This window comes from Eschrichtius robustus, chromosome 13 (genome assembly GCF_028021215.1).
Source record: "Eschrichtius robustus isolate mEscRob2 chromosome 13, mEscRob2.pri, whole genome shotgun sequence".
In the NCBI taxonomy this organism is placed as follows: domain Eukaryota; kingdom Metazoa; phylum Chordata; class Mammalia; order Artiodactyla; family Eschrichtiidae; genus Eschrichtius; species Eschrichtius robustus.
Window position 1 is genome coordinate 47,001,387 of NC_090836.1, and position 15,491 is coordinate 47,016,877.

At 48.3% G+C, this 15,491-nt stretch overlaps 2 protein-coding genes across 2 annotated transcripts; one reads left to right on the forward strand and one right to left on the reverse strand.

The window, feature by feature from the left end:
* Window positions 1-608: 608 nt before the first annotated feature.
* MIP (major intrinsic protein of lens fiber) lies at window positions 609-4,088 on the reverse strand. Its single transcript, XM_068560864.1, has 4 exons — window positions 3,729-4,088; window positions 3,064-3,228; window positions 2,544-2,624; window positions 609-794 (listed from the first exon to the last, which is right to left on the reverse strand). The coding sequence occupies exons 1-4, from the start codon at window positions 4,086-4,088 to the stop codon at window positions 609-611; spliced, it is 792 nt and encodes a 263-aa protein (XP_068416965.1).
* Window positions 4,089-13,030: 8,942 nt separating this feature from the next.
* Window positions 13,031-15,144, forward strand: SPRYD4 (SPRY domain containing 4). Its single transcript, XM_068561038.1, has 2 exons — window positions 13,031-13,147; window positions 13,501-15,144. The coding sequence occupies exons 1-2, from the start codon at window positions 13,063-13,065 to the stop codon at window positions 14,037-14,039; spliced, it is 624 nt and encodes a 207-aa protein (XP_068417139.1). The 5' UTR covers window positions 13,031-13,062; the 3' UTR covers window positions 14,040-15,144.
* The last annotated feature ends 347 nt before the right edge of the window (window positions 15,145-15,491 follow it).

The following is a 15,491-nucleotide window of genomic DNA, read 5'->3' on the forward strand; positions in this document are numbered from 1 at the left end:
AGGCTACACTGTCGGGTTAACTTCTCCAAAACTTTTTGGCATCCTGATCTGGGGCTGATGCCTCCATTTCGTCCACCACGCCCAGCTGCTCCTACCAACTCTTGGAATGCCTCATCTCCTCCACTTCTCTCCATCTGCCTCCTCTGAGGAGTAACTAACTGCTTCCCTGCTCCCTCAGAAACCTAGAGCCATACACTTGACCGGCAGCAGGGTAAAGGCCAGAAACTTAAGGTCTTGGTTCCCTGTACTTACCACACTGGGTTGGGAGAGGAAGGTATAGGGTGACACCTCTTTTCCCTTCCCTACCACTCTTGCCATGCCCCAAAACTCAGACACAGTCACATTCACTCACAGTCATACGCACAATCATGCACACACAGCGGCGAAGAGAGGTGGGATGGGGAGGAAGGGAAGTTTGCACCAAACAGCTCGTGAATGCAACTTGAAAGATTTCACACGGCAAAAGGCAAAAAAATAAAACACACACATAAATTTAAAAATAAAGAAGTACATGCCCCTCCCCACAGTCTTTTTCTTCATCCAGGGGCTGGCTCAGCCCCTCCATGTAAACCCAGAAGCTTCCTATTCCCTCTATTCAGCTGTAGCTTTTACAGGGCCTGGGTCTTCAGTTCAACAGGTTCCCCTGTGCCCTCTGGTTGTCCATTGGATTCACTGGGCCTGGCACCCTTGAGAATAGACAGTCTCTCAGAAACACTCTTGAGCCGGGGGCAGAGGAGAAAGTCATAAAGGAGACTGCCCAGGCCTGCTCCAATGATTGGGCCCACCCAGTACACCTGCAGGAAGAGGAAAGGAATAATCAGGTTTGGGGAGGGGACCAAGAGCAAGGCTGCTCTTTTTCCAACCCCATTGTTGTAAAACAGACATCCTGCACTTGGCACATACAGCTGGGCACTATTTAAGCAGAAATCAGTGTTTGTTTGTTTGTTTATTTCAAAACTTTAGACTCCTGCACTGCCTGCACCACAGAACTTACCATTTCTTTTCCGACTCATTAAATTATACCTTTATCCCACACCTTCTTAACACATGTATATTCTATTTTTTGCTATCAGTTTGTACTAGTTTCCATATTGCTTTGAAAATTTCTTTTTAACTGTGGTAAAGTACACATAACATGAAATTTGCCATCTTAACCATTTCTAACTGTAACAGTTCAGTAGTGTTAAGTATATTCATGTTGTTGTGCAGCCCATCTCCAGAACTTTTTCATCTTGCAAAACTGAAATTCTTTACCTATTAAACAACTCCCCATTTCCCTCTCTCCCCAGCCCCTGTTACCTACCATTTTGCTTTGTTTCAATAAATTTGACTACTCTAAATACCTTGTATAGGTAGAATTATATAATATGTGTCTTTTTCTTTTCTTTTTTCTTTTTTTTTGGCTGCTTCTGGGTCTTTTGCTGCCTGTGGGCTTTCTCTAGTTGCGGAACTTGTGGGACCTCTCTAGTTGCAGAGAGCGGGGGCTATTCTTCATTGCGGTGCGTGGGCTTCTCATCGTGGTGGCTTCTCTTGTTGCGGAGTATGGGCTCTAGGCGCACGGGCTTCCGTAGTTATGGCTCACAGGCTCTAGAGTGCAGGCTCAGTAGCTGTGGCGTATGGGCTTAGTTGCTCCGTGGCATGTGGGATCTTCCCGGACCAGGGCTCGAACCTGTGTTCCCTGCATTGGCAGGCAGATTCTTAACCACTGCGCCACCAGGGAAGTCCCCAATATGTGTCTTTTTCTGATTGGATTATTTCACTGAGCATAATGTCCTGAAGGTTCCTCCATGTTGTATATAGCATGTATAGAATTTGCTTCTTTCTGAAGGCTGAATACTATTTTATTGCATGTATATACTACATTTTGTTTATCCATTCATCTGTGAGGGACACTTGGATTGCTTCCACATTTTGGTTCCCGTAAATAATGCTGCCATGAAAATGGGTGTACAACTCTGAAAAAATTTTTGAATTATTTTCATACGTTTAGCTGGTATATGGCCAAACAACACAAAAATAGCTAATTTTTATTGAGGACTTATTCCATATCAGATTCTGTGCTAAATATTTCACACATATAATTTTCACATTTATTTCTCATAACAGCCCATCTTGTAGTTAAGGAAACTGAGGTGCAGAATGATTGAGTTATTTGTCATGGTCACACATGAGGCTAGTAAAGTGCTAGAACTGGGATGAAGCCCAAGCCCATTTGTGCTCATACATATCCTGGTCTCTGAGAGTAGAAGCTTCTGTCTTCCTGATCAGTATTCTGTCCTCATAGCTCCTAGTTTGGAATCCAGTGAATACTTAGTAAAAATCCCTAACTAACTAGTGAAGGAACAATATGAGCAAGAGCCTATCTTTCTAGCAAAATAATGAATCCTGCTCACATAGGCATGCAAACTCTGTGCAGCCCCCTTAGCTGAATGTTGGTAGAGCAGTCAACACATCCAGATGGAAAGCAGGAACCAAACCTGGGAACCTGCAGTCCACACCCATGCAGGAGGGCTTCAGGATCTTGCCCTTCTCCTCTCACTCACCCAGTGGTTGGTGAAGTTTCTGGTAAGAATGGCAGGAGCAAAGGAGCGGGCAGGGTTCATGCCTGCACCAGTATAATACATCTGCAAAAGACACAGTTTTAACTGAGACACTTCCCGCCCACTCCACCCCAGCTTCTCTCCCACCACCCACCTGCCCCCCAAGGGTTGGTACCTTGCCTCCAGCCAGCAGCAAGTAGGGGAGAACAACCTGCATGGAAGTCCCACAGTGGGGTGAAGTCACTAATGCCCCATCTGGGGACAGACTATGGATCCCCCGGCAAAACCCACATCTACCCATGATGCATGCCTTTCCACCTTGGGGTCAGGAAGGACTAGATAAAGCCATCACAAGAGAGGAGAATAGGGACTTCCCTGGCAGTCCAGTGGTTAAGACTCCGCGTTCCCAATGCAGGGGCACGGGTTTGATCCTTGGTGTGGGCAGGAAGAATGCTTAAAAGTCGACAAAGGCTTGGGGGACCGGGAATCCTTAAACAAGAAGTTGCTCCCCTCTCCTGCTTACCCCAAAGAGGTGCCCCAGGGTGAGGGAGAAGCCAACGGCCAGGGCCACGGAGCCCAGGCGGCCATTCCGCCTCTCGTCGTATGTGGCAAAGATGCAGAGCACGAACTGGAGCGTCAGGAAGATCTCCACTATGGTGGCCTGGCCCACACTCACCCCAGGATGCAACTGGGCAAAGGAAGAAGAAGGGGGGCAGTGCATTAGGGCTGCCACAGCCTTACCTACTCAAGGCTTCCCCGGCAGGAACCCCCTTACGGCATCCATTCCGTGGAGGGGAAGGATAATACAACCTCTTTCACAGTAATTGTATTTGCTCCTTAATTTCTCCTAATAATGCTCCTTCATAGTAGAAATAAATGCACCCACTAATATGGATGAGGAAACTGAGGCCCCATAAGGTAAAATAAGTTTCTTCAAGAACCTGCAGGAGTTGGAAGAAAAGCTGGGACCTGAACTCAGGTCCAGGGCTCTATGACTTCCTTATCCCTCCACCGCACCTGTTGATCCTCCCCACCCTGAACACACACATGCACGCGTACACACACACACACACACACACACACACACACACACACTCTGTCCCAAACCCCTGGGGAACTGATCTACCTGCACTTCAGGAAGGAAGTCAGGGCACCAGGTTCCCCCAGCCCCACTCAGCCAACCATTACCGTGTTAAGTGCTAGGTTTCCTCGGACGGCAGTCGGGGTAACACTGTACAGCACGGCAGCCCCAGCCACGGCTCCCAGGAGTTGGGCTGCCATGTAGCAGAAGGCACGGAGCAGGGACATCTGGGAGCCCACAAGGAAGGCGAAAGTGACTGCAGGATTGACATGGGCTCCACTGATGTGGCCCACAGCCTGCACCAGTGTAGCCAGGGCCAGGCCAAAGGCCAAAGCCACCTGCAAGATATGCAGTGGTCCAGGGGCCCAACGCAGTGAGGCCCCTAGCCCGAAGAAGACATAGAAGAGGGTGGCAAAGAACTCAGCAAATATGGCCCTCCAGAAGGAGGCTGCCCGCAGTTCCCACATGGCAGGGGGGATAGGCACAATGCCTGGGTCCCTGTTACCCCCCTGGCCTGATCTGGATGGACAGCCCCCTTTATAGAGGACTTTTAATCCCTGGGAGGGGCAGGCTGAGGTGGCTGGCCCAGCCTCTTAACCCTTTCACAGCTGCGGAGGGCTGGGACCACTCTTGTGCGTCGGATAAAGCTGCTGCATTTTCCCCTCCCTCCTCAACTGGGAGATGAGCACAGCCATGGGTGTGAGGGTGGGGATGGGGTCAGGGCTCATGTGAGGCTCTGAGAGAAAAGGACCAAGAACAGGGGAACTGGAGGAATCTGCCTTTCTCTTCAAGTCAAAGTTGGGGTTCATAGTCCTGACTGACATCTATATTAGAACATTCCTCAACTCTGCTTGGGAGGTTAGTGAAGCTGAGTTCACTTCATGGAGTATGAGACTGCTCCTGGGGGCCTCCAGGTTCCTCTGAACAAGCCGGAGTAAGGGTGGGGGTGGGGATCAGGAGTGGGGTCCAGCAGGGAAGTTAGATAGCTGAAGAGAATCCTTTAGTTCTCTGGGATTAGAGGGCCTTCTCCCATTGGCTGGTTTGGGCTGGAATCTGTGGACCCTGCAGCTCTGGGACAGAATAGTTCTGCTGAGTCTGGCTTTCTCTGAGCCTGGGTTCCCTCCCCCGACCCATGCCAGCACCTCCCTTTCCAAACCCTCAGCCTGGCCTTTTATTTTTATTATCTATCTATCTATCTATCTAGCCATTTATTTTTTGCCACACCGCACAGCTTGCAGGGTCTTAGTTCCCAGACCAGGCGTTGAACCTGTGCCCCCTGCAGTGGAAGCTTGGAGTCCTAACCACTGGACCGAACCGCCAGGGAATTTCCAGCCTGGTCTTTTAAACCACAGAGATAGAGAGCAGGAAAATGCTATCCTTCATGGATAGGCTGAGAGTGGGGTTGGGGAGCTGGGGAGGGGAAAAGGGGTGAGTAGTTAAATCTCAGACTCAGTTTGTACTTCATCTTTCCTAACTCTAAGATTGTAGCAGGAAGTACTGAGAGGAAGAAAACTGAGTCATGCCTATGAAGCAATGGGAGTGTCTAATTCCTCCTAAACTGGCTGTGATCAGGACACTGGAGTCCTAAACCTCTGTGCCTAGGGAAAGGTCTGGGGGTGTGGGTATCTGGGGAAGCAGGCTGGTCAAGGAGAGAGGAAAGGACAAGATGGGGAAGAAAAGCTTGGGGAAAGAGGTTCAGTTGTGGACAGGCTTAGTGAGGGACTTGGGATCTAGAGATGGGGGCTGTGTGGTGGCAGAGAAGGCAGAATGGGACACACTGATAGGCTCCACCATTTCCACATCGTGGCAAGTCATAGAGATCACAAGCTGTTCCCGTGTGAAACACAGGAATTGGGAGCCACATATAGGCTATTGAGAAGGGGATGTCATGAACAAAGGACTATTCTGTGCACTTGAAATCCATAAAGAATAGCAGTAACAACAAAAATCCTGGCTTTACCACGTTCTAGGTGGGGAAGTTACCCCACTAGATACAAACTCCAGGAGGGCAGGGACTTGTCGATTTGCATTCAAACCCCATGCTTGACACACAGTATGCAGTAAATAAGTATTTGTTGAATAAATTAATGTAAGCTCTCTGAGCCTCAGTTTTCTCTCGATCAAATAAGGTAATGTAGGTACAGGCCCAGGATAGTGCCTGGCACAGAATAAAGCACTTAATAAATTGGAGCCATTTGCTGAGGGTTTTATCAACAGGAACCATTAACCCTATAGCCTCTTATAGTGAGGAATAGAAGGGCAAAGAGCAGCTAATTTGGTGCCCTTGTAGACACCAAATAAAATGGCTAAATTTCCTTATTTGGAGCTACCAACCTCTCTCCTTTACTCTTTTTTTAAAAATTAATTAATTAATTAATTAATTATTTTTGGCTGTGTCTGTTCTTCGTTGCTGTGCAATGGGCTTTCTCTAGTTACTGAGAGCGGGGACTACTCTTTGTTAAGGTGTGCAGGCTTCTCATTGAGGTGGCTTCTCTTGTTGCAGGGCACGGGCTCTGGGCGCGCGGGCTCAGTAGTTGTGGCTCACGGGCTCTAGAGCGCAGGCTCAGTAGTTGTGGCGCACGGGCTTAGTTGCTCCGTGGCATGTGGCATCTTCCTGGACCAGGGCTCAAACCTCTGTCCCCTGCAATGGCAGACAGATTCTTAACCACTGCGCCACCAGGGAAGCCCCTCCCGTTTACTCTTTATCAGATGTTGATAAGAACCCCATGGAGAACTGAACCCCAGTCCATTTCCTTTCACATCAGCCTCCCTACTTAGCTGAATGCCAAACTTTCAAACTAGGGATGAGCTCTCAAAAGCTCACATGAATTTTTGCATATCTTTACATGTAATTAGCATACACAATGTTTTCTATTAGCCTAGCCTCCTGTAGGAAAAAAAAAAAAAAAAGCTGTGTCTCCCTTGAGGAATGGAACCCAGCCTTCCCCAAGCCTGCTGCTTGGTATGGGTGGGGTTCTCATCTATGCCAGTACTCCAGAAGTCACTGAGAAACCCACTGCCAGCCTGCCTGGTCTACTTGCTGGTGAGCCACAGCAAACTGGAAAGTGGAGAAGAACTCCATGCCCTGGCCCTGGCCTATGTAACTCCTCTTGCTCATCTGGAAGGGACCAGAGATGCTAAGACCAGGGGTGGAGGACACATACATCCCTCCCACTGGCCCACAGCTCCCACCATCTATCCACAAAGGCAGCTCTGAGCCGAATCTGCAGCAAGTCACCCAAATTTCTGAGTTGCTGAGCCTAACTCATTGGCTTATTGCATCGTATTGAAAGTGGCTTAATGAGAGGATGCACAGAGCAGGGCTGCCCCTTCTTTTGTTCATTCCGTAAAGTCCTAGCCATCCACCCTCCTTAACTACCTAATGTCGTCCTACTCAGGGAGAGGGGCTGCTGCTTACCTGAGAGACCAGCTAGGCTGCAGTCACCCATGGCAGTGCCAGGTAGAGGAGGACTGAGGCCAGGATGGCTGCTGTGTCTGGGCCAGAACATAGGATACTGGCTGGAAAAGGTCAAGCCACTGGGCCCAGAACAGTGCCAGAGGCAGGGCTGGATTTGTCTGGGCCCCACTGACCTCATCAAAAACCTGTGCCAGGCTCGCCACCACCAGCCCTCCAGGCAAGGGGTGAGGGACTGTGTCTGACACGGAGCTCCCACTGGGGGCATGATGCCCTAAGGACAAACCCCATAAAGATCAGGGTATCCAGGCCTTCAGCCAATACCTCTCTCCAAAACCGCCGGCTCTGTAGGTCTTGGGGGAGAGGAAGGAGAAGGGAAGGCAGCAAGATCATGCTGTCTTCTCCCCACTGTTCTCCCACCCCTCTCCTCCTTAACCTCTCTCTGTCCCCATCCCCTTTAACAAACTCTCCCAACCAGGCCTCAGCCTCTTCATTCTGTACCTACTGACCCCCAAGCACCTGATGTGAAAGGAAGGAAGAAGGACTAAGAGACAGAATAAGGAAGTGATCAGAGAATAAGGCCCCCCTTGGTTGGACTGGGATTTATTTTATTTTTTGTTTTACTATTTTTTAAAAATCTGAGGCAAAATATTTTTATTTATTTTATTTCCTTTATTTTCTTGGCTGCATTGGGTCTTAGTTGCGGCACACGGGATCTTCGTTGCAGCATGCGGGATCTTTTGTTGTGGCGCGCGGGCTTCTCTCTAGTTGTGGTGTGCGGGCTCCAGGGTACGTGGGCTCTGTAGTTTGCGGCACGTGGGCTCTCTCGCTGAGGCTTGTGAGCTCAGTAGTTGTGGCGCGGGCTTAGTTGCCCTGCGGCATGTGGGATCTTAGTTTCCCGACCAGGGATTGAACAAGCGTCCCCTGCGCTGGAAGGTGGATTCTTTACCACTGGACCACCAGGGAAGTCCCTGGACTGGAATTTAATGGCGGAGAAGAGGAAATGTCTTGGCTTCAATGGGAGAAGGATGGAGTCTATAGAAAGAGATGCTGGTTTCTCCTCTCTCCAGAAATCTGACCTCCCAGGTCACCATTTTGCCAGCCTGGTCTGGAGTCTCTGTTGCGTGTCCTGCTCCAGTTTGGAGACTGCTATTCTAGGTCTAGGTGGGTGGAGCTGGGAGATGAGGAGGAATTGTTTCAGGTGCTGGAGAAAGAGGCAGCCAGAGAGATGAGAGCTCCACTCCTGTGTCAGAGAACATCCCTCATCTCCTTCCTTCAGCCAATACAGAGGAGCCTCATCCCTCAACCTGCCACCCCTAACCCCAGTCCGTGCCCTTCCTAAGGCAGCCTTCGACATTCGTACTCACACATTCTCACACCTAGGCATCCACTCTCCCCAGCCTTGGTGCTTCTCTCTCCTGCCAAGCTTTTGTTCCTCTTTAGCCCTTCAACCCCAGCTGCACTGAGTGAGGGGCAGGAGCTTATAATGGCTTCAGTCAACCAGAGGTACTCACAGTGAAAGGAGAGACTCATTCTTTCACTCCCTAATCATCTCTATGAACCTGGGTTTCAGGAGCCAGAGAGGTAAAGAGGAAAGCTAATGTGTGGATCTGGAAGACAATGAAAAGAATTCCGGGGAAGGGGAAGTAAGGCCATTCCCATCCCTCACCAGAAGCAGAGTCAACCAGTGAGAAGGTACCAATGCTGCATGAGCACTTGGGCCACTGGAATGGGCAACGGAAAGCACCTGTGAGGAATTGCCTGTGAGTGCAGGGGATTCTTGGGGTCAGCACTTGGGAACACCCAGGACACACCTTAGTTCATCTTTGGCTTCTTTTCTGGCTAGTTTGTTCACTTTTTTGCTATCACTCTACTCTATTCATGTATTTGGGGCTCTTTTCAAGGATTGCCAACAAAGTTTACTTCTAGATTCTCCACCTTTCTCTCTTCTGGCCTTAAGTAAACATACAAACATTTTTGAAGTTTTTTTCCACTAGGAACTGCAGAAATGGATAAAAGGGATTTGTAAAGTAAGAAACTTGCGGTAGTTACAGAGTTATTTTAAGTCTTACTGGCTTGTGGTAGTAATCATCCCGGAGTCTCATCTAGCTCTACAGTTGATTGAGTTATCTCTTGGTTACCAACCATGAGCCTTTCAACCTATTTATATTCCTGTAGCTAGTGATCCTAAGTTTATTCCCCTCTTCAATAAAGAAGGCCCCATTTCTGTCCCATAGAGGTGCCATAGGAAGCATAATCCATACTACTAGGGAGCAAGTGAGTCTATAAAGCTTAGAGAATCTTCAGGCAGAGCTACTGGCCTTGCTTCATTTCTCCACAGTCGGTCCCATGTGATTACTCACTACCTTTCTGAAGCTACTCCCTAGCCAGCCCGTATCACCAGGACCTAAAGAATAACCCAAGTTTGAGTTCCATAAAAATATCTACTTTGCTGACCATACAGGATTGTACGAGGATCAGATGAGATATGCCCAAGCAATATACACAAGTTGGCTGCCTTAAAGTAGAAATGAACTGATTCATGAATTAATCAGATATAAACATGCTTTATGATTATTTAGTATTGACCACCCTAACAATTACAATGTGGTTGAACAGCGATATGGTCCTGACGGGCTGGGTGACCATCCATCTCTGCTTCCACCATGTGGAATCTCTATCCCAGCCCCATATTTAGAGTGCCAGGTCAGCATGTAACCCAGCTCCATTGTGTGGACAGTTTCAGTAGGACAAAGGCCCCAACATAGCACAAGCTAGCCTAGCAGCCCCTTTGGCTAGCTCCTGATGGCCCCCCTTCTCTCTCTTTCTCTGGTTATGCTTTGCTGACTGCTGACTCCTGGCAAAGTCCAGAACAATCACCAAGCTCTGAGTGCATCATCCCTCTCCCACTCGTAGTTAAGGGCTCCAATGAGCACTTGGAAAAGACCAGGGCCCCCATATGTTAGAAATGGGGTAATCCAAGAAATAAAGAGTAAATACACTGGCCTATCCTGTCCTTTCCTCCTTCACTACTTTCTTTCCTGTGGAGTCAGATACAACTCCAAGCCAGGCAGACCAAAGCTCACTATGGGTCAGGTCCTGTTCCAAGCACTTTATATGTGTTATCTCAGATACTGGTATTGCCTTGGATTGCACCTTCAGTTTATTCCCTAATTACTCTAGTTTACATTCTCTCCTTGGATGACTTCATCTAAGTCATCTCCTCCCTTGAAATTTATATCCATTTATCTACGGAACGGTTTACCTACTTGGGTGTCCCACTGACCACAAATTCAGCCTGTCCAAAACTGAACTAATTATTTTCCCCCATTCAAACATGTTTTTCCTTCTGTATCCCCTCATTAAGTCAGAAACCTATGAATCAATTTTCCTTCCCCCATCCTCTCACTCCCATCTAACAGTCGCCAAAGTTCTATCAGTTCTACCTCTTCGATAGCTGAGCCCACACCATGTCCCACCTAACTCTAGTGGCCTTGGACCCTGCTTAACAGTTTCTAGTCTCATCCCCTCCAATTCATGTTGCTGTCAGCTTGACGTTTGTAAAAGTACCTGTAATTTGTCATTTCCCTGTGTTCCCTTCAACAGCTCCTGAATGCCTGAAAGACATTCTTATCAGGGCATACATGACTCTTCATCATCCAGCCTCAACTTTTCTAACTGCTCTCCTTATCTCCCTAGCATGAAACTCTGGCAATACTGTGCTCCTTGTTGTTCCTCAAACACCCACTCTGCTTCATAACCCAGTGCTTTAGTCTAAGCTGTTCCCTGCACCTTGAATGTCTCTTCCTCTTTCTTCTGTCAAGTAAAATTCTATCACTTCCTAATTATTATGCATGGAAATGTTAAAGAGTTAATTACTGGTTCATTAGCAACGAGGCAGGTAAATCATCAGAATGAGGGTGAGTTTATCAAATGGATAGTCAGTCTGTAAAAGTGAAATAATGCAAGCGATGACAGGTAAGACACTATACCCTGAGCAGGGAATAAAGTAATAGAGTTGTGTCTAAGTGACAGTGTGAGGAAATGTGCAGTGATTGCTTCAGCTCTCAGGACCAAGTGGAACCGAGGGAGAACTCCTACAGAAGCACAGTCCTGGAACTCTTCTCTCATTACTACCAAAATGCAAAGTATTGAGAGAGCAGGACTTCACTGAAGGAAATGTTACCTTCACGCCTTTCCTTCTAGGCTTGAAAGAACAGAAACCTCTCTTCTCACATACTAAGTAGGATGAAAAGGCGGGGCCAGGCTGACCCCTGGTGGAAGGAATGAGCTATTGCATGCAAGAATCAGCACAAAACTCCCTTTTTAAAATTTTAAAATTATTTTTAAAATATTTATTTATTTATTTATTTGGCTGCATTGGGTCTTAGCTGCGGCATGCAGGATCTTAGTTGCGGCCTGTGGAATCTTTCGTTGCGGCGCGTGGGCTCTCTAGTTGTGGCACACGGGCTTAGTTGCCCCAGGGCATGTGGGATCTTAGTTCCTTGACCAAGGATTACTCCCGTGTCCCCTGCATTGGAAGGCCGATTCTTAACCACTGGACCACCAGGGACGTCCCAAAACTGCCTTTTCACTCATTCATTTATTCATTCAAAAACAGTGAACACTTACTCTGTACTAAGGGGAATACTGACACCCTGGAGCACAGATTAACACGGGACTTAAACCCCATTCTTAAGATTTCACGGGCTTCCCTGGTGGCGCAATGGTTAAGAATACACATTGCCAATGCAGGGGACACGGGTTTGAGCCCTGGTCCGGGAAGATCCCACATGCCCGTGCGCCACAACTACTGAAGCCTGCGCGCCTAAAGCCCGTGCTCCACAACAAGAGAAGCCACCGCAAAGGGAAGCCCGCGCTCCGTAACGAAGAGTAGCCCCCACTCACCACAACTAGAGAAAGCCCACGCGTCCAGCAACGAAGACCCAACGCAGCCAAAAATAAATAAATTAAATAAATAAATTTATTAAAAAGAAAAAAAAAATTCACAACCTAATGATGAGGTAGGTAGCTACCTGTTTCAGTGTTCCCTCAGCAGCACAGGAGAGAAGGTAAGTCCAGTTAGAAAGCCAGTGCAGCAGTCCAGGGGAAAAATAATGTGATAGGAATTTAATAACAATCAGATATGTGAAGTGAGGGAAACAAAGAAGTGAAGGACTTCCAAGTTTCTGGCCTGGGCAAAGGTCTGGTTGTGGGTTGCAGTTCACCAGTCTGTGTAGGAAAACGAAATTAGCTTTAGACACGTTAAATTTGAGGTGACTGGGGGACACTCAGGTAGAAATGTCCAACAGGCTGTTGGATATACAGATCTGGAACTCAGAAGAGAAATATGGAGTAGAGATTTTGAGAGTTCTCCAATAGGTGATAGTGGATTCTGCCTTCGGGGAAAAGGCATTAGCTGAAATCTTGAGCAAACTCGGGTTCCCCCACCTGAGAAAACCAAATATCGAGTTAAACCTTCCATTGCCAGTCCTGAAAACACAAAACCAACACTTATTTAATATTTATTAGAACAACTGCCACTTACCCAGTGATTGCTATTTGTCAAGATGTATCCTAGGTAATTCTCTCGTTTAATTTTTACTACGGTCTGACGGCTAGACATTTTTGTTTTACATATAAGAACATTAAGGCTCACAGAAGTTAAGTGATTCGCCCAAAGACACACAGAGGAGCCGGGTTCGAATAATACAATTATTGTTTAATTCTGAAATCTATACCTTTAACCATCTTGTTACACCATCTTTCTAAACGTCCTATTTAGTTAAAACGTAAACAGCATTCCTCTCCGCGGAAATATTGAATAAACTGTTCCGGATGCAACCAGAACAGAATTCACTAAAATGGCGGCTCCCTGCGGGGCGCTGGCTACCTTACGTCATCACACTGCGCTACTGCCTCTCGCGCACAAAGTGCCAGGGGAGCAGGCGGGCAGATGGAGGGGGTCTCAGCCAGTGCGGAGCTGGGCGGGGCGGGGGGCGTGCCTTGTTCATCCGTGGCGCAAGATGGCGCTGCCCTTTGGTCGTTCGTTGTGCCTGTGCCGCTGGGGAGCCAAACGATTGGGGGTTGCCGCCGTAGATGCCCGCAGAGGTAGGATTATATCCTTTTACTTCCAAAATAGTTTCCGTCTGTTATTCCTGGAGCCCGCTCGGAGAAACAACTCCAGGCCCTTCGACTCATTCCCCCTCCCCCACCGCGTTGGTCTTGAGATTCCAAACCTTGGACACTCTCTGGTTTCTTTCAATTCCAGGGCTTCCCCAGTCCGAGTTTTTCGGCTCCTTGGGCTGCCCATACTAAAGCGCCCCGACTCTCTTACCCGCTTGACGTTCCGACTCTTCCGTGTTTCCTCGTGATCTCGTGACTGTTTCAGATCGGAATGTGTACGTCACTGGTTCTAGAGTTCTAGCGCACGTCATTATCCAGTCTCTTTGCTCTGCCCGCAGGCGTCAGTTTCAAACTGGAAGAAAAGACCGCTCACAGCAGCCTGGCACTCTTCAAAGGTGACACAGGTGTCAAATACGGCATGGTGGGATTGGAGCCCACAAAATTGGCCCTGAATGTGGAGCGCTTCCGGGAGTGGGCAGTGGTGCTGGCAGACACAGCGATTACCAGTGGCAGGCACTACTGGGAGGTGACAGTGAAGCGCTCCCAGCAATTCCGGATAGGAGTGACAGACGTGGATATTTCCCGGGATAGCTGCATCGGTGTTGACGATCGTTCCTGGGTGTTCATCTATGCTCAGCGCAAGTGGCACACCATGTTGGCCAACGAGAAAGCCCCTATTGAGGGCATTGGGCAGCCAGAGAAGGTGGGGCTGCTGCTGGAGTATGAGGCCCAGAAGCTGAGTCTGGTGGATGTGAGCCGGATTGCTGTGGTCCACACACTACAGACAGATTTCCGGGGTCCAGTGGTGCCTGCTTTTGCCCTTTGGGATGGAGAGCTGCTGACCCATTCGGGGCTTGAGGTGCCTGAAGGCCTCTAGTATGTCCGTCACTGGAGTCCCTAATCACACTCTTGGCCAGCCTCCTGATCCGAGTGTCTGAAACCTTTTAACTGTGCCCCAAGCAACTGCTAGCTCCCACAATTCAGTGATGGGTCCTCTGTGCAATATCTGTCATCTTCCTCTCCCCTACCTTGTGAAAGCTAGGCATACAGCTACCCTCTCCCCTCCCCCAGACTATTGCCAATTTCCTAGGCTACCATGAATGTACTTTCTCTGACTTGCTTCCTTCAGTCTCTCTGCCTCCCTGTGCCCAGGACTTTCTCAGACTGTATTCAGTCCTAGGGTCCTACTTTCCAGCTTTGTTTGAATTTATTCATCAGAATTTATTCATCACTGTGCTACTTCTCCTTCCCTTTGCCCACATGTAACCTGTTTGTTTTGGGGGCTCTACCGAATCTCTCCAGAGTAAATCCTTTCTACCTCTGGCTGGAGAAGTGGTGCAGTGAATGACTTTGCCCTTTCTGTACAGCACATACAGAGTCTGGGCTCTGGCTCCCTCAGGTAGTGCTTTACTGACTGTGTCAGAATGAGAACAGAGCCCTCCTTGCCTAATACCTCAGTGTTACGGACTCTCAGCCCCAGACAGCTGCAGCTCTCCTCACCCTGAGTCCATCTGCCTTAATTTGCACACCTCTGACACCTGGTCAATCTGTTGCAATCATTGGACCAGTTACAACCATGACCAAAGGGGAAGAGACATGTGGGGCATATTGAGGGGATTAGTACTAGAAACTTTATTCTTGAGAAGTTCCATCTTCATTTCTGCTACAGTTGTAACTTCCAGAGGGAGGAGGGAGGCCTGAAGTCTTGCACAATCCATTTTGGGGCCTGTTCAGACCCAAGCACTTGTCCCCACTTGGAGCAGAATACAGTTAACCTAAAGCAGTATTTGGGATTGAAGATAACCTAGTGGGGTGAGTATGTATGTGAAATATGTATTCTTTGGGCTCTGTATGACCCTGTGGTTCCATCTTACTCTACCTTTATGATGGCGATGCAGCTGGATGGCCCTAGGGGAGAAAGAGAAGGACTGGGTCTAGCAAAAATAATAATTTGTGTAATTAAAGTTTATTTGAGCACAAAATACTTTCTCTGTCTATAAAATTGCTGTTAGCAGTAGCAGCACTTCCTGGCCAGGGGGGGGCAGATCTCTCCAGACTACTAAAGCCCGGTGCATAGCTCCTCTCTTTCTCTGTGGAGATGTACATGTGCGTGGTGGCTAGAGCCCCTTACCAGAGTATCTCTCTCTCATAATGGCTTCTTCAGAGAGAGGAAGAGGGGACCTGCGTGAAGACCTGGGATGATTTGGAGTGGGCTAAGCCATTAGGCTGTCCCTTAAGCCCACAATCTTCATGGATAGCTCTACTGCAGGAGTCCACAAAGGCACTTCTCTATACTCTGTCTGCCAAGGGAATGGGGTATTTTGACTCT